At 37.0% G+C, this 15,467-nt stretch overlaps 1 protein-coding gene and 1 long non-coding RNA gene across 2 annotated transcripts in view; one reads left to right on the top strand and one right to left on the bottom strand.

Annotated features, from left to right (window-relative positions):
* The window catches only part of PIBF1 (progesterone immunomodulatory binding factor 1), a 184,857-nt gene that overhangs the window by 577 nt on the left and 168,813 nt on the right, over positions 1–15,467 (top strand). The window contains exons 2-5 of the mRNA XM_084876482.1: positions 620–912; positions 4,793–4,893; positions 11,543–11,741; positions 13,917–14,036. Coding sequence (XP_084732608.1) covers positions 661–912; positions 4,793–4,893; positions 11,543–11,741; positions 13,917–14,036 — 672 coding nt within the window. The 5' untranslated portion in view covers positions 620–660. The remainder of the gene's footprint in view (positions 1–619; positions 913–4,792; positions 4,894–11,542; positions 11,742–13,916; positions 14,037–15,467) is intronic.
* LOC311618847 overlaps positions 1–15,467 on the bottom strand; it is a 164,180-nt gene that overhangs the window by 87,689 nt on the left and 61,024 nt on the right. The window lies entirely within an intron of this gene.

Here is a 15,467-nt window from a genome sequence, read left to right as displayed (position 1 = left end):
TTTTTTTATCTCTTCTACCCTCTTGTTTCCATCTGCTATCTGTCAGGGCCCTCCACGGCCTGGATAATTGAGGGGGTGGTGGGGGGAAGGGTGTTCGGTGTGTAAGGGGAGTCACTAGCTACTCTGATTCACAAAGACTGGCCCCAGCCTGACACCACTCCCCTCCGTTGTTTTTACCTTTCACCACATCTACACCAATCTTAACACCTGCATGCTTTTCCCTTGTTACTCCTCCCCAAATCCTCCAAGATTCTTTCTTCTATCTTTGTATAACCTTCCCCTCACCAACTCGGAAGTGATCTCTCTAATATTGAACGCGAGCTGCTTTTATTGGTAGCATTATTAGAGCTTTATCCTTTTATCTCATACACATTTCATTGTCTCCTCCAAGTATTCCTGCGCCCAGGAATTGGGTTTCTTATTCATCCAAGTGCCTGAGTTCATAATAGGATTTAATGAGTTTGATTTAATGGGTTTGATCTGAGCTATAATTTACTAATTTGTCCTAGATTTGGGGTCCTCGGATTGCCTTAGGGGATCCTGAGTGCCTCTGTAATATGATTTATTCTTTCCACAGAGAATGTTTGAGTAATTTAACTTAATATTTTTTAACCTACAGAAAACTAAAATAGAACCGGAGAAGAAAATTGACCCATAATAATGTCTCGAAAAATTGCCAAGGCGTCAAAAACAGTGAATGTCTCTAGCTCTCTGGAATCTGAAGATATTAGTTTAGAAACAACAGTTCCTACAGATGACATCTCCTCATCAGAAGAGCGAGATGGTAAAATCAAAATCACCAGGCAGCTAATTGAACGAAAAGAACTACTTCATAATATTCAGTTGCTGAAAATAGAGCTATCCCAAAAAAATATGATGATTGACAATTTGAAAGTAGATTATCTTACAAAGGTAAGATCAAGTGTAAATTTTGTATTGTTTTCAAGCTGCAAGTAAATAAGAATTAAATTTTTATATATATGCTCAGAATTTGAAATTATAAATTTATCATTTCAGGAAAGTAATTATACTTCCTTGCATAGCTTTAAATCACTGGTTTTAGAAGGGAGTGTGTGTGAATATTTCTGTGTATCAAAAAGTACTGAAAGAATTGGTGACTTAAAGGTGGGCAGGGATGAATTACTTCTGTAGACTTAATTTTTTAAATTTAGCATGTGTGAGATATGTTTTCTTACGTGTTTTTTTTCTAGCCAAGTTTTCTGCTTTATTGAGAACTAACCCTGATGTGACTAGTTTGGTAGGGAAGAATCAAGATCATAATTATTATTGGTTCTGTATAGTTCTCTACTGTGGAGATTTGGTTTCTTTGTTATTGTTCTACTTGATAGTTACTCTATTTGTCTTTTAATTTGATAGTTACTGTATTATAGTAGCAAGTGTAAATTTAATTACCATAGTCTTTAATAATTGGTGTTTGCCAAATAAGAAGGTATGTGCCCTTGATCAGGAATCAAACCTGGGACCCTTCAATCTGAGGGCTGATGCTCTAACCATTGAGTAAAACTGGCCAAGACCTCAATGTCTACTTTATTTTTTTTTTAATATATTTTATTGATTTTGTACAGAGAGGAAGGGAGAGAGATAGAGAGTTAGAAACATCGATGAGAGAGAGTCATCGATCAGCTGCCTCTTGCACACCCCGTACTGGGGATCTGCCCGCAACCAAGGTACATGCCCTTGACTGGAATCGAACCCGGGACCCTTCAGTCCCCAAGCCGACGCTCTATCCATTGAGCCAAACCGGTCCTGGCGCAATGTCTACTTTAGATAGGAGTCACAAACCTATTCTGTAAAAGACCAGAAAGTGTGTGTGTGGGGGATATATATTTACATATATATATATATATATATATATATATATATATATATATATATATATTTTTTTTTTTTTTTTTTTTTTTTTTCATTGATTTTTAGAGAGAGTAGAAGGGAAGGGGAGAAACATTGGTATGAGAGAGACACATTGTTTGGGCAGGGGATAAAACCTGAAACGAGGCACGTTCCCTTGACTGGAGTCAAACCTGGGACCCTTCAGTCCAAGGGCCAACACTCTATCCACTGAGCCAAACCAGTTTTGGCTGTTTAACCCTTATTTTATTTTAGATTATGTAGTCAGAGAAGCTATTGGCAAATTTTAGGCAATTGGAGTTGCATATCCTGATTTTATATTCAAAATGGCACTGAATAAATAAACTAAGGGCAGATAACATAGAAGTAAAAGATGGTAATTAATTAGGCTGTTTCCTTATGTAAACTCCTAAGTTTTTGGCCTCATCACCTGATGCCATTTACTGAGAAATCAAAGCCTGGGAGAAAATGGATCTGGGAGGTAAACTATTAAGTTCTGTTTTGAGCATGTTAAACTCTAGATTCCAGGTGGACTCCTAAATGGAATTGTCGGTTGGAGTTTAGGAAAGAATTCATGACTAGGAGTGTGTGTGTGCATGCATACAACATGCTTTAGCATATAGATAGCACTTAAAGACATGGGATTGGATGACATTTCCTAGGGAGAGCCAAGGGCTCCAAATGCAGCAAAGGAACTTGAGAAACTTTAAACAGAGTTAGGAGGAAAACCAAAAAGGATCACCAAGGAAGCCAAAAGAGGATGGATCAGTCAGCTCTGTCAAATCATGCTGTCAGGTAAGATAACTATGTAGAAATAGTCATTAGACTGGGCATTATGGAAGTGATTGATAATTTTGACAATATTCTTACTGGAATAATATGGTACAAAAGCAGTGAGGGAGAACTTGCCATATCAAACGTGGCTCATGTTTTTTTGCTTTGGATTAAGGAAATGCAAGAGGGATATAAGAGTAGGTAAGGTAAATGACTAGTTTCATTTTGGATACTTAGTCAATTGAAGATGGGTAGTAATAAAATATCTATATCTACATATATAAAAGCTAAGTGATTGACCATCCGTCAGTCTCTCCATCCGACTGACCCACCAGCCAGTACCTATAACATGCGCTGGCAATTTAAAAATAAATGTTGACTTGCGCATGCGCAATACATATACTGGATGTACTGGTTAATACTGTGGATTTTTTTCAATAGATGGAGTTACACATATGTTGATATACATGCAATTTGGTATGTATGCTATTTTGTATCATTGACAGCAAGCTTCAAAACTTCATATGTCAAATTTTCTGAAGGTGTTAACATCATAGATATTTTTACGCTTAAAAATGTCAAATTTCAAGCCAAAAAAAGAGCACTTGTGGGAAGTTTTCATTCATTATTTTGAAAAAAAGTGTTGCTGAAAATTATATACTTTGGGAAGCTTATGGTGAACATGCTCCATCTCAAGATATTTGTGAACACTGGTTTAAATGCTTTAAGAGTTATGATTTTTATGTGAAAGACAAAGAACGTCCAGGTCAATTTGAATCATGCTTTGATCATAAAACCACCAACCAGCATGGGCCAGAAGACACGGCTAAGTAATTTTGCCTCATGATAATGCACAATTCATGATAACAATCTTCAAAACGTTAAAAGATCTTGCCTGAGAAGTATTAACCCACCCGCCATATTCACCAGACCTTGCTCCTTCAGATTACCACTTGTTCCATTCCATGGCACATGCACTTTCTGAGCAACACTTCAAAACGTACGAAGTGGAAAATTGGGTCTCTGAATGGCTTGCCTCAAAAGAAGGAAAATTCTGTTGGGATGGTATCCACAAATTACCTGAAAGATGGAAATGTGTAGCTAGCAATGGACATTACTTTGAAAAAGCACTTTTGATGTTTCTTTTGAAATTACTGTGTCTTCTTTGATTACAAAATTCACATTATTAACCGGTACACCTAGTAAAGCTCTCACTGACGCCAGTTGCACACGTGTGTTTTGATCTGTCATTGTTGATTATGAATTTGGTTGTTTTTGTTAACATTCTAAAGCTGAAAGAAAGTGGCACATCGACAGAATATGTCTGAAGATCAACTATTGCACAACTGTCTCCATCTGACACTGGCCTCCGGTTTAAATTAATTCGAAGATAGTTTCCCATAACACCAGCATTTGTGATGACTATTAATAAATCACAAGGACAAACTCTAGACAGTAGGAATATTCCTACCTGAACCTATTTTTGGACATGGTCAGTTATATGTTGCTTTCTCTCGAGTTTGAAAAGCATGTGATGTTAAAGTTGTAAATACTTCATCAGAAGGGAAATTAGTTAAGCACTCTGAAAGTGTTTTTGCACCTAATGTGGTATACAGGGATATATTAGAGTAAGTTTAATCAATTTATCAGTCATTGTTTTTATCAATGAGTTTATATCATTTTTTATATCATGTTATTGTTTATTAATCAATTTCTATTTTACTTTCATATACATTTTACTAACTTCTATGACACTTGTATTACAGAGAAAGGGTAAATAGTGATGTTAAAATATTTCTTCTAATTAATTTTCTTTCAATGTGCACGAATCCGTGTACTTGGGCCACTAGTATGAATATAAAGTACAAATGAAGGGTCTGACTTGGAAATAAATCCCAGTTGTCAATTGGCTTCTATTCAGAATGGGTTAAGAGGGGGAAATAGTCTTAATGACGCCTGGCAAAAAGTAACATGTATGGCAGCAGTTCTAAACCACAGTTTAAAAATAATTTGTATGAACAGACTATAGTTTATGGACACAACTATTGCAAAAACACCCTCTGTTTATTTGAAAGTGTATTTCTTTTAAGTGCTTTTTAATAATAATTTGAAAGATTACCAAATAATTTACCTTTTCTTCTTTATTAAGATTGAAGAATTGGAGGAGAAACTTAATGATGCACTTCACCAGAAGCAGCTACTAACTTTGAGATTAGACAGCCAATTGACCTTTCAGCAGAAGGATGCCAGGTAAGTTTTTAAAATGCATCAATACCTACTTAGCAGTAAAAAGTAATGTCATTACCTGTTCATGCATGTGATTATAAGCTAAAATAGAGAACTTTTAAATCAAGATTGATAACAGTTTTACATCCAGAACAACAAAAAGGTAGCTTATTTGATACAGTCCACAAAATAAAAGTCAAAATTCGACATTTATTCAACAAACATTGCCAATGTAAGTGAACCATAAGTGGCGATGGGAGCTCTCTAAACTGATCACCACTTAACCTGCTGTCTTGATTAACCTTTTTCATTTGCTCTGCAAAACATACTGATTGATTTTCATGGCCCTTTGAACTTTTCTGGCATAAAGTGTCTCTTTTTACTTGCATACTTTCGCCAGCTCAATTATCTACTTATCAAGAATCCATTGTGTTTACTCACAAATGTGCCTATGCTGGTTGTATTTATTATGCTTATGTAACTTAATTATAATTATGTAAACAAATATGAGTACAAAAAAGATGTTTCTTTTTTTAAAAAAACTATAATTAATTTTTGGAAAGGTTCAATAAAAAGGCATGACTAACAAAAAAATCATCTAAGTAAGAGTAAACAAAACAAATTTAGAGATTGGAGGCAAAAATTAAATCCATAAAAAGTATCCTCTCAGTTTCTTCCCAAGTATCTTTTAAGGTCTCTTGCCACTATAAAGAAATTGAACTAGGAAATTATGAACAATGAATTACACACATACATACAAAAAACATACATCCGTATTTTAAATAATCTGGAATTTATGTAAAAATTTGAAGGTGAATGTTTATTTCTATATTTTAATTAGAAGGAGGTAAATGTGTAAATTAGGTGTTTTTTTCCCTTTATAACATTTCACTCTTTAGCTGGCATTTAAAAAAGTTACCTGACTTAATTATTAGCCACTATCATGTTGTATCAGTGGCTCTCAAACTTTAGCATGCATCAGAACCATCTAGAAGTCTTCTTGGAAACATTCTTGGGTCCCATCCTCAGGTTCTGATTTGGGTTGGCATCCAGCAAATTTCCATTTCTGCTAAGTTCCCAAGTCATGCATAACACTTTGGAAACCACTGCATTCAGTAATAGGGTTTCTATTCTAATTCTTTAGAAATTTATCAGATTGAATGATGTTGAGAATGTAGTTAGGAGGCTATTGTGATAATCCTCTTGATCACTGATGAGAGTAAAAAGTATATGGATTATTAATATATTGAAGGTAGATTAGATATAGGATTTAAGAGAAAATGTGGAGGATTTTCAAGGATTGTGCCAACATCTTTAGCCTCAATAAATGAAAAAATGGACTAGCTATTAGTTATGATAAAAAAACAAACACACACACACACACACAGTGGAATAGGTTTGTGAGTGAAGAGCAGGAGTTCATTTTGGACAGGTTAAGTTAGAATTATCAAATTAGAAATCCATTGGAATTGTATGAAAAGTCTGGTCTGGACATAAAAATCTGGGAGTCATTTGTATATAGGCAGTATTTTAGTCATGAGACTGGATTAACTCCCCAAAGGAGGACCAGGTACTCTAGAATTAATATAAATCAAACAAGAAGACTGAGGAAACATCAGTAAAATAGGAGAAAAATTAAGAAATTAGGAAAAGAAAGAGTATAAGAAAAGGGAGATTAGTTGTATTGTGTTATCATTAGATTAAGAATGAAAAGAACTGAAAATTGACCATGAGCAATGTAGATGTCATTGGTGACATTGAAATTTTGGTGTGAGTGTAGGAGGGGGTTGAAAACCTGATTGGCATAGATTTAATAAGAAAAGCGTTGGAGACTGCCTCTTGCTAAGTGCATGTAAACCTTATGCTAGTTCCTGCTAGTCTCAGTTCACATCTTAGCCTCTCCCAGGTACCTCCAAGTCCAGCACAAGCAGCATCTGTAGATCATTTTGTAGCTCATACTGAGTGTCCCAAGGCAGAGCAAAGGCAGGGGCTGATGTTGGTTTGCACCAGAGCACTCCCCCAAGGCTCCAGAACTAACACAACCGTGGCCAGCTTCAGATCTTACCATACAAGAACACCACCAAACCACCTCCACACAACACACACAAAGGGCAGACTTAGCAGTCACTAGAGTCCTGCCAAGGCAAATCCACAGGTTTAACATCTGCACAATAGCTCCTCTGCTATAGTCACAGCCAGTCTTACAGCAAATCAACCTGACGGTCAGTCCCTCCCATTGACATGCCAACAGGAATCAAAGCTCAATTAGAATAGGAGGGAACATACAAGCACACAAGGAGCATCCAACTCCCACAGGATATCCACTATATAAGGTCTCTCTAACAAGATAAGAGTCTTAGCAGCTCTACCTAATACTTCTTTTTTTTTTTTTAAAGGGGGGTGGGGGGGGCAGCCAGAATAAGGAAACAAAGACACATATTACCAAATGAAAGAACAAGACAGAACCCCAGAAAAAGAACTAAATAAAATGGAGACAAGCAATCCACCAGATGCAGAGTTCAAAACACTGGTCATAAGAATGCTCAGTAAACTGAGTAAGAACTTTAAGAGATAAGAAACATAAAACAGGGGATAGAAAACATAAAAAATATCAGGTCAGAAATGAAGAATACAGGAGAGAAACAACAGTAGATTAGCTGAAACCAAGGATCAAGTCAGCAATTTGGAAGATAAGGCAACAGAAAACACCCACTCAAAACAGCAGAAAGAAGAAAAGAATCTAAAAAACTTTAGGATAATTTAAGAGGCCTATGGGACAACATCAAGCATAGCAACATTCACATCAGAGGGGTATTAGAAAAAAGAGAGTGAACAAAGAATTGAAAACCTATTTGAAGAAATAATGATGGAAAACTTCCCTAACCTGGTGAAGTAAACAGACATAAACTCCAGGAAGCACAGAAAGTCCCAAACATGGTCAACCCAAAGCAGCCCACATCGACACACATCATAAATAAAAGGTGAGGAGAACCAAAATGGCAGTGTAGATAAACTTGGGTACTTGCTGCCTCCCACAGCCACATCAAAATTACAACTAAAGCCGGGATCAGTTTGGCTCAATGGATAGAGTGTCGGCTTGGGGACTGAAGGGCCCCGGGTTCGATTCTGGTCAAGGGCATGTACCTTGGTTGCGGGCATATCCCCAGTACGGGGTGTGCAAGAGGCAGCTGATCGATGACTCTCTCTCATTGATGTTTCGAACTCTCTATCTCTCTCCCTTCCACTCTGTACAAAAATCAATAAAATATACTTAATAAAAAAAAATTTACAACTAAAATACTGAAGAACCATCATTTAGAACCACCTGAAATCTGGCTGAATGGAAGTCCTACAACTAGAGAAGTAAAGAAGAAAGCACACTGAAACTGGTATGAGGAGCAGAGGCATGGAGCGGGCTGGTCCAACGCCCATGTGGGGTATGTTTTTAATCAGGAGGGATTTCTAGGCTGCGGAAGCCTCCTGTGAGGAAAAAGGGGCCCAAGCCCCACACCAGATCTCCAGTCCAGGTTCTAGTGCTGAGGAGAGAAGCCCCCATAACTTCAGGCTTTAAAAACCAGCAGGGATTGTAGCTGAGTGACACGCAGCCACTGAGTGACCAGTGCATGGACTTACTCAAACTAGCTCCCTCTGAGCTCCAGTGCTAGGACAACGGATTGAGGAGGATCCAGGAACATATGAGAGGAACTGGATTGTCTGGCATCGGGGCAAGAACTCAGGGGTGGCTTTCTCCCAGAAGTCATTCCTATGCTGAGACCTCCACAGTCACAGAGCTGATGGGCAGCCATATCTGAGTTTGGCCTTGCCCTAGTGATCTCTGAGACCCCACCCCATCCAATTTGTAGTCCCACCCAAGCTGTTTGCAGCAGCTTTTCCATATGAATGTCAATCCCTCCCATTGTTTTAAAAACTGTTCAAGAAATAATTCAAAATGTCCTGGCTCAGGCTTCTTCAGACTTTTCTAAAATCTCTCAAACTGTGGCTGGTGTCAGCATGCCTCATACCTATCAATAAGAGGCCCAAGACAGCTTGGCCTTGCCTGGGTACTTCCAAGTTCAGCACAAGTAACAGCCATCTGCAAATCACTCAGTAGCTCCTGCACTGTGGCCCCAGGCAGTGGCTGGCTTTGCACCTCCCAGGAGGCCCCAGAACCGGTGCACCTGGTGGGCAATTTCAGACCATACCAGATTATAACTTTACACATTAAGTGGCAGACTTGGTGAGCACCAAAGCCCCTCTGAAGCAAGTCCTGCTCCATAGAGGTTTCTTCTTCACAGCTGTTCTTGCACTGTAGACACATCTGGTCCTCAGTCAGTTGGTGTAGTTGGGTGAATAGGGGGAAGGGATTAAGATGTGAAAATTGCCAGTTATAAAAACAGTCATGGAGAGGTAAAGTTAGGAATATAGTCAATAATCTATACTAATAAAAAGGTAATATGCTAATTGGACCAGATAGATGGGATTTCTTCCAGACATCATTCTGGACATCCTTCCTGACAAAGCTGGGGGCAAGATACAGCCATGTCAGCATGGCTCAGTGGTTGAGCATTGACCTACGAACCAGGAGGTCACGGTTCAATTCCCGGTCAGGGCACATACCCGGGTTGCAAGCTCGATCCCCAATGTGGGGCATGGAGGAAGCAGCCGATCAATAGGTCTCTCTCATCATTTCTCCTTCTCCTTTTCTCTCTCTGAAATCAATAAAAATATATTTTAAAAATACAGTATGAAAAAAAATAACCAGAGGCCTGGTGTTATGAGCAAATTATAATTTTATGTTTAAAATGGAAAGTAGTACAAAATGTAGTTTTTGAATTTTTCCAAAATAATGAACTTAATAAAATAATCTGTGATTTTAATATGTCAAGAAAAGAAAAAAGAAAAGCATCATATACAATGAGCATATACAACTTTTGATTAGTTTTTTTCCATGAGGGAGCAAATAAAGAGGGCATTGAAATTAGGATAAAAGTTGTGGGTTTTGTTTGTCCATTTGTTTTAAGACAAAAATAATAGCATATTTGAAGTTGGTGAGAGTAATGTATTAGGGAGGGAAACAAATCCTGCTCAAAATCTTTGGGTAGGCAACTAACAGTAATAGTGTCTACTACATGTATTCTTTGAGAATGATTATTATGTGCAAATTACTGTTTTCTTTACCTCATAATGTTTGAATTATTACCTTATGATGGTTCTGTGTTACCATCTTAAAGAGGTATATTTTTAGTACCTGGACAAAGAGAAATGAAAATTACTTTGTAACCTCAGTTCTCAAACTTAATTCATTTTGAAAAACTGTTCAAGAAACAATTCAAAATGGAATTATTTCTTCCCATTAAAAATCATGTAAATTGAATGAATTCATTTCAGACCCCCAAATGTTTCCCTGTTTTAACCTTTTTTATATACAGTATATGTCTAATGTATTGTTTAATCTATAAACACTTCTTAGATTTATCAAACCACCTGCTAGTAGCCTTAAATGAATCACTTTCAGAACTTGTTTCAGGAGTGTCTTTCAGGTCAGCATGCAGCATTTTTGCTTGTTCATATGTCACTGCCTCCGAAATGCTGTCACTAGCTAACTGCTTTTTGTTTATCAACATCAATTTTTCTACCTCTTTAGTTGCCTGTGATCATTTGTGAAAGAAATTTCACAACATTGCACTCTTGATGGCCTCTTTATTGTTTTAAAATTGTGTTAATCATCCATTTTGTCAGCAACAAGAGCAAAAGGAAAAAAAAAATATTTATAGCACACTTTCTTGAGATGTTAACAGGAGATTTAGCAGTAAACTGATCAGAATTATCTCCTTTGTAGCCTGATATATCAGGTGGAGAACCAAAGATTTGTTCTAAACAGGCAAGACATTTTTTTCTAGGTACAGCTTGGTCAAGAACCAAATTATTCCAGATAGAATTCTTTCGAGAATCAAGGTTTGACTATATTTAATGAGAAGGATCCAAAACCAGTGTATAAGACTTAAACCTTAAGCAGAAGAGATGTATAATTTTATTATTTGAATTTTTGAAATTATTCTTTTTTAAAGAATATTTTTATTGAAAAAAATTTTGAGAGGGAGGAAGGGAGAGGGAGAAAGAAAGAGAAACATCAATGTGAGAGAGAAACATTGATTAGTTGCCTCAATTAAGCGCCCTGACTAGGGATCGAACCTGCGACCTTTCTGTGCATGGGATGACACTAACCAACTGAGTCACACTGGCCAGGGCTGAAATTAGAATATTAATTCTCTATTTAATCATTTATGTGGCTACACATTTTTTATCCTTTTTATTGAATGTCTTAAGGTGACAGTGGTTAACAAAATTATATGGGTTTCAGGTACACAATTCTACAACACATTATCTGTATGCTGTATTATGTGTTCACCATTCCAAGTCAAGTCTCTGTCCATCACCATTTACTAGTATCCTCCGTACACCTCTCTCCACTCTATCTCCTCTTGGCAATGTGGCTGACATTTAGTAATTGATATATTATAGAATTGTCATTTTATATTTAACTGATTAAGTAAAAAATAATCTAGCTAGAGCCAAATATACTATTTGAGCTTCTCGTTTTCTAATCTTATGTCACTATAAAAAGTAAATCTTGAGACGTTTTTTAAGCTTGCCACAATTTGTCTCTTAACAGAAAATATCAAGAACTGATGAAACAAGAAATGGAAACTATTTTATTGAGACAGAAACAACTAGAAGAGACAAACCATCAGCTAAGAGAGAAAGCTGGAGATGTTCGTCGAAACCTGCGTGACTTTGAATTGACAGAAGAACAATATATGAAACTGAAAGGTTTTCCTGAAGATCAGCTCTCTATTCCTGAATATGTATCTGTAAGTGTCTTAAATAATTTTTTTTAAATGCACATATTTTCAGACTAACATTTGCCATTTATGTTAGCCATAACTTCTGAAGTACCCAATTATTTTATGGCCCTGATCTGAAGATGGTGAATGCTGTTCATTTCAGATCACCAAATTTTCAAGGGTCTTGATCATTGATCTCCAAAGGGAAGCAATAAGTAGAGCTCTGAAGTTAATGACTGCATCGTCTATAAAAATGAATTATTTTATCATAAATTGGTGGTTTATAACATTCTAAGCATGGAAAATTATAACAGTTATAAGTGGTTGTGGGGGTTAAGGAGAGTAGAGAAGAGGGGAGTTCATATGATTGTAAAGGGGTCGAATGAGGGAAATCTTTATGAATCTAATTCAGGATTTGACTGCAGTGTTGGTTACACAAATCTACACGGATTGATTTGTAGTAATAGTCTCAATGTTTTGGTGTCAACATCCCTTGATACTCTAAAAATTACTGAGTACACCAATGAGCTTTTGTTTATGTGGGCTATATTTGTTACTATTTACCATATTAGAAATTAAAAGAGACATTTTAAGACACAAGACTATTTAAGCACATGTTTGGCTTAAGGATGTTGATATCTTCACACATCATGTAGCCACTGGCAGATGCCATTGAACAAGCATGAGAATGAGAGCAAAGCAGGCAAAAAATTTCAGTATTACTAGGAAAATAGATTTGATATTATAAATTCTCCAAAAGGGTCTCAGAGTGCTGGGGTAAGGACAGCAGTCCCCAGACTACACATTGAGAACTGCTGGTTTATGGTTGATTGATAGATAGATAGATAGATAGATAGATAGATAGTAATAGGCTTGAATTTTTTCATTTATAAAAGGGTTAGTTATAATAATAATATCTTTCTATTGAGATAATTATGGAGATTAACTGATTACCTATGTAAAATGTTTAGCTTAGTCCTTAGAACATAGTAAACAATAAAATATTACCTATTATTTTGCTGTAGTGGTGGTTGCTACTCTTGGTTCTCATTTGGATAAGGCCTCTAGATTAATGATTTCCTACAAAATATATTACTTTGTAGGAAATATATTTTTGTCCAGCTTTTTATTGAAACACCTTAAATATAATGTTACTGCCCAACGTGTACTGTCCAAAACAAATATCTTAAGTGCTGTTCCTAAGGTTTTATTCATAATTGATGTCAGGCAAATTCTCCTAAGAGAACTATGAGTGGGAAGAGAAGTCTGAACTAAATGGAAGTAGTGATCTGTAAGATACCTTCCGATTCATTGTGATTATCCCTTATATTGCAGTGGTAGCAGTACGTAGAGCTTTGCTAAGAACCTAAATGTGGGCTTTTCATATATTTAGGCATTAGAGATAGAGCAATGTCCAAAGCAGACAAATATGCTTGGAACTTACCTGTTAGTGGAGCAACACAGGCAATAAATTAAAAGTAAAATAATTGGAATGTTTATCATACATGCTCTAGAGAAAAGAGCAAGAGTGAAGATTAGGGATGGCTGCCAGGCGGGCATACTATTTGAAATCACGTTGTGGGAACCAGGGAGAGCTTTATTGATAGGGTGACATTTGATCAGAGCCCTGAATGGAGAGAAAGCATGACTTTTGCATTTATATGTGGGGAAAAAACAAAACTTTGTCAGAGGAAACAGCAAGAACAAAAGTCTTGAATACTTGATGTGTTCAGGAAATAACAAGCATGTAGTGTAGCAGCAGTTGCCAACTGGTGGTCTGCGGACCACTGGTGGTCCATGAGGTCCGAAAGGTTGGCGACTGCTGGTGTAGAGCAGGCATGTCAAACTGTAGCCTTCGAGCCACATGCCTCATTTACTTGACCTGTGTTAGCCTTTGAGTTTGACATGCTTGGTGTAGAGTGAGGAGTGATAGGAGATGAGGAGTAAATAATAATTTAAGATTAGAACTAAATTGAACATTGAGATTTCAAGTATTAGTAGCCAGGTCAATTAACAACTCTCTTATTTTAGTTTTGTACAAATAAAATTTTTTATATAGGCTCTTAATCTGAAACTCCTTAACACTTTTCTTTTATAACCTTAATATTTTACTTTTATTACTAATGATTGAAAGTACTGTAAATTAGCACATTTTAACTTCATTTTGCATTTAAAACCGGTTTGTTTAATTTTTTTGTAAAGATTCGATTCTATGAATTAATGGATCCATTAAAGAAGGAAATCTCTGAACTACAAGTGAAAAAGAGTTACTTATCAGAAGAATTAACTGAAAACAAAAGCCAACTGAAACAACTGACAGAGGTTTGTATGATTTTGGTCACTGGAGGTACCAAGTTTTTCTATAAGGAATTCCTCAAGATTTATGACAGAAATGTAAAAGTCAAAGATAGAAAAATAGCACATGGGGATGCTGACTGTTGTGATTCTTCATAAATGGTAGGAGGAAGTTAAATCATTAAGAAGTAGTCATCTTAATGATTGACAAGATAAGTCCATGATATTCACCTGTAATCATGATTGAACCTTTTGTTGTAAACTCATTTTATTCTCAGTTTTTCATTATAGACTAGATGCCCAGTGCACGAAATTTGTGCACGGGGTGTGTGTGTGGTTTGTGTGTGTGTGTGTGTGTGTCTGTCTCTGTGTTCCTCAGTGTAGCCTGCACCCTCTCCAATCTTGGACCCCTTCAGGGATATCCGACTGCCTGTTTTGGCTCACGGTCCAGGACTACTTACTCCTAACCACTTTCCTGCCAGACTGCCTGCCTGTCTGCCTGATTGCCCCTAACAACTTCTACCTGCCAAACTGATCACCCCCTAACCACTCCCATGCCAGCCTGATTGACACCTAGCTGTTCCCCTGCCAACCCGATCCCCCCATTGCCCTCTCCTTCTGTCCTGGTCACCCCCAACTGCCCTCCCCTGTAGGCCTGTCCCCCTATTCCCCCCTGCTGGCCTGATCACCCCTAATTGTCCTCCCCTGCAGGCCTGGTCTCTTCCAACTGCCCTCCCCTATAGGGCTGGTCCCTCCCCTGCCGACCATCTGTGGTGGCCATCTTGTGTTCACATGGGAGCAGCCATCTTGTGTGTTGGAGTGACGGTCAGTTTGCATATTACCTCTTTATTAGATAGGATTAGCCTTGTTTGCAATATATGAAAAAAGCTACTATCCACTTGTTAGTCACTTTGCTTCTACATCAAATACAGTTAGCTCTCCTTCCTGATTCTTGTTCAGAGCATATGCACTGATACTAGCATTGGCCCCACTGATGAGCATGGTACTCTTAAGGATCATTAATAACATTGTATCCCAGATTTTAGTTTGTTTCACTGGTGCTGGCAGCAGTGAACACAAAAAAGAAGGGTTCACCCTTTGAGAGTTTACACTTTAGTAGATTAGAATTAGAACCTTGGATGATATCTTGGCACTCTTATTTTCTGTGTGACCTTGAACAGGTTATTTAATGTTTCCTACTCTGTCAAATGGAAAAAAATAATACTCTTTGTTTATTTATTTCATCGAATTGCCAGTATTTCTGTTTCAAAGTATAAATGTGATTTTTAGCAAAGTTGCATATAAATATTTATTTTGTGTTTTACTTCAAGGATAGCTTTTACCAAAGATCTATTATCATAAGTAAATAGCTATAATTTAATTTATATTTTGATGCTGTCATTTGCTGCACTATTAGTTCTGGACAGAATAGACTTATGTCATTAATATAGAGCCAAT

This window comes from Pipistrellus hanaki, assembly GCF_964339955.1.
Source record: "Pipistrellus hanaki genome assembly, chromosome: 3".
NCBI lineage: Eukaryota > Metazoa > Chordata > Mammalia > Chiroptera > Vespertilionidae > Pipistrellus > Pipistrellus hanaki.
Note: the sequence above shows the minus strand (reverse complement) of the source record. Positions and strands in the feature narration are given on the sequence as shown.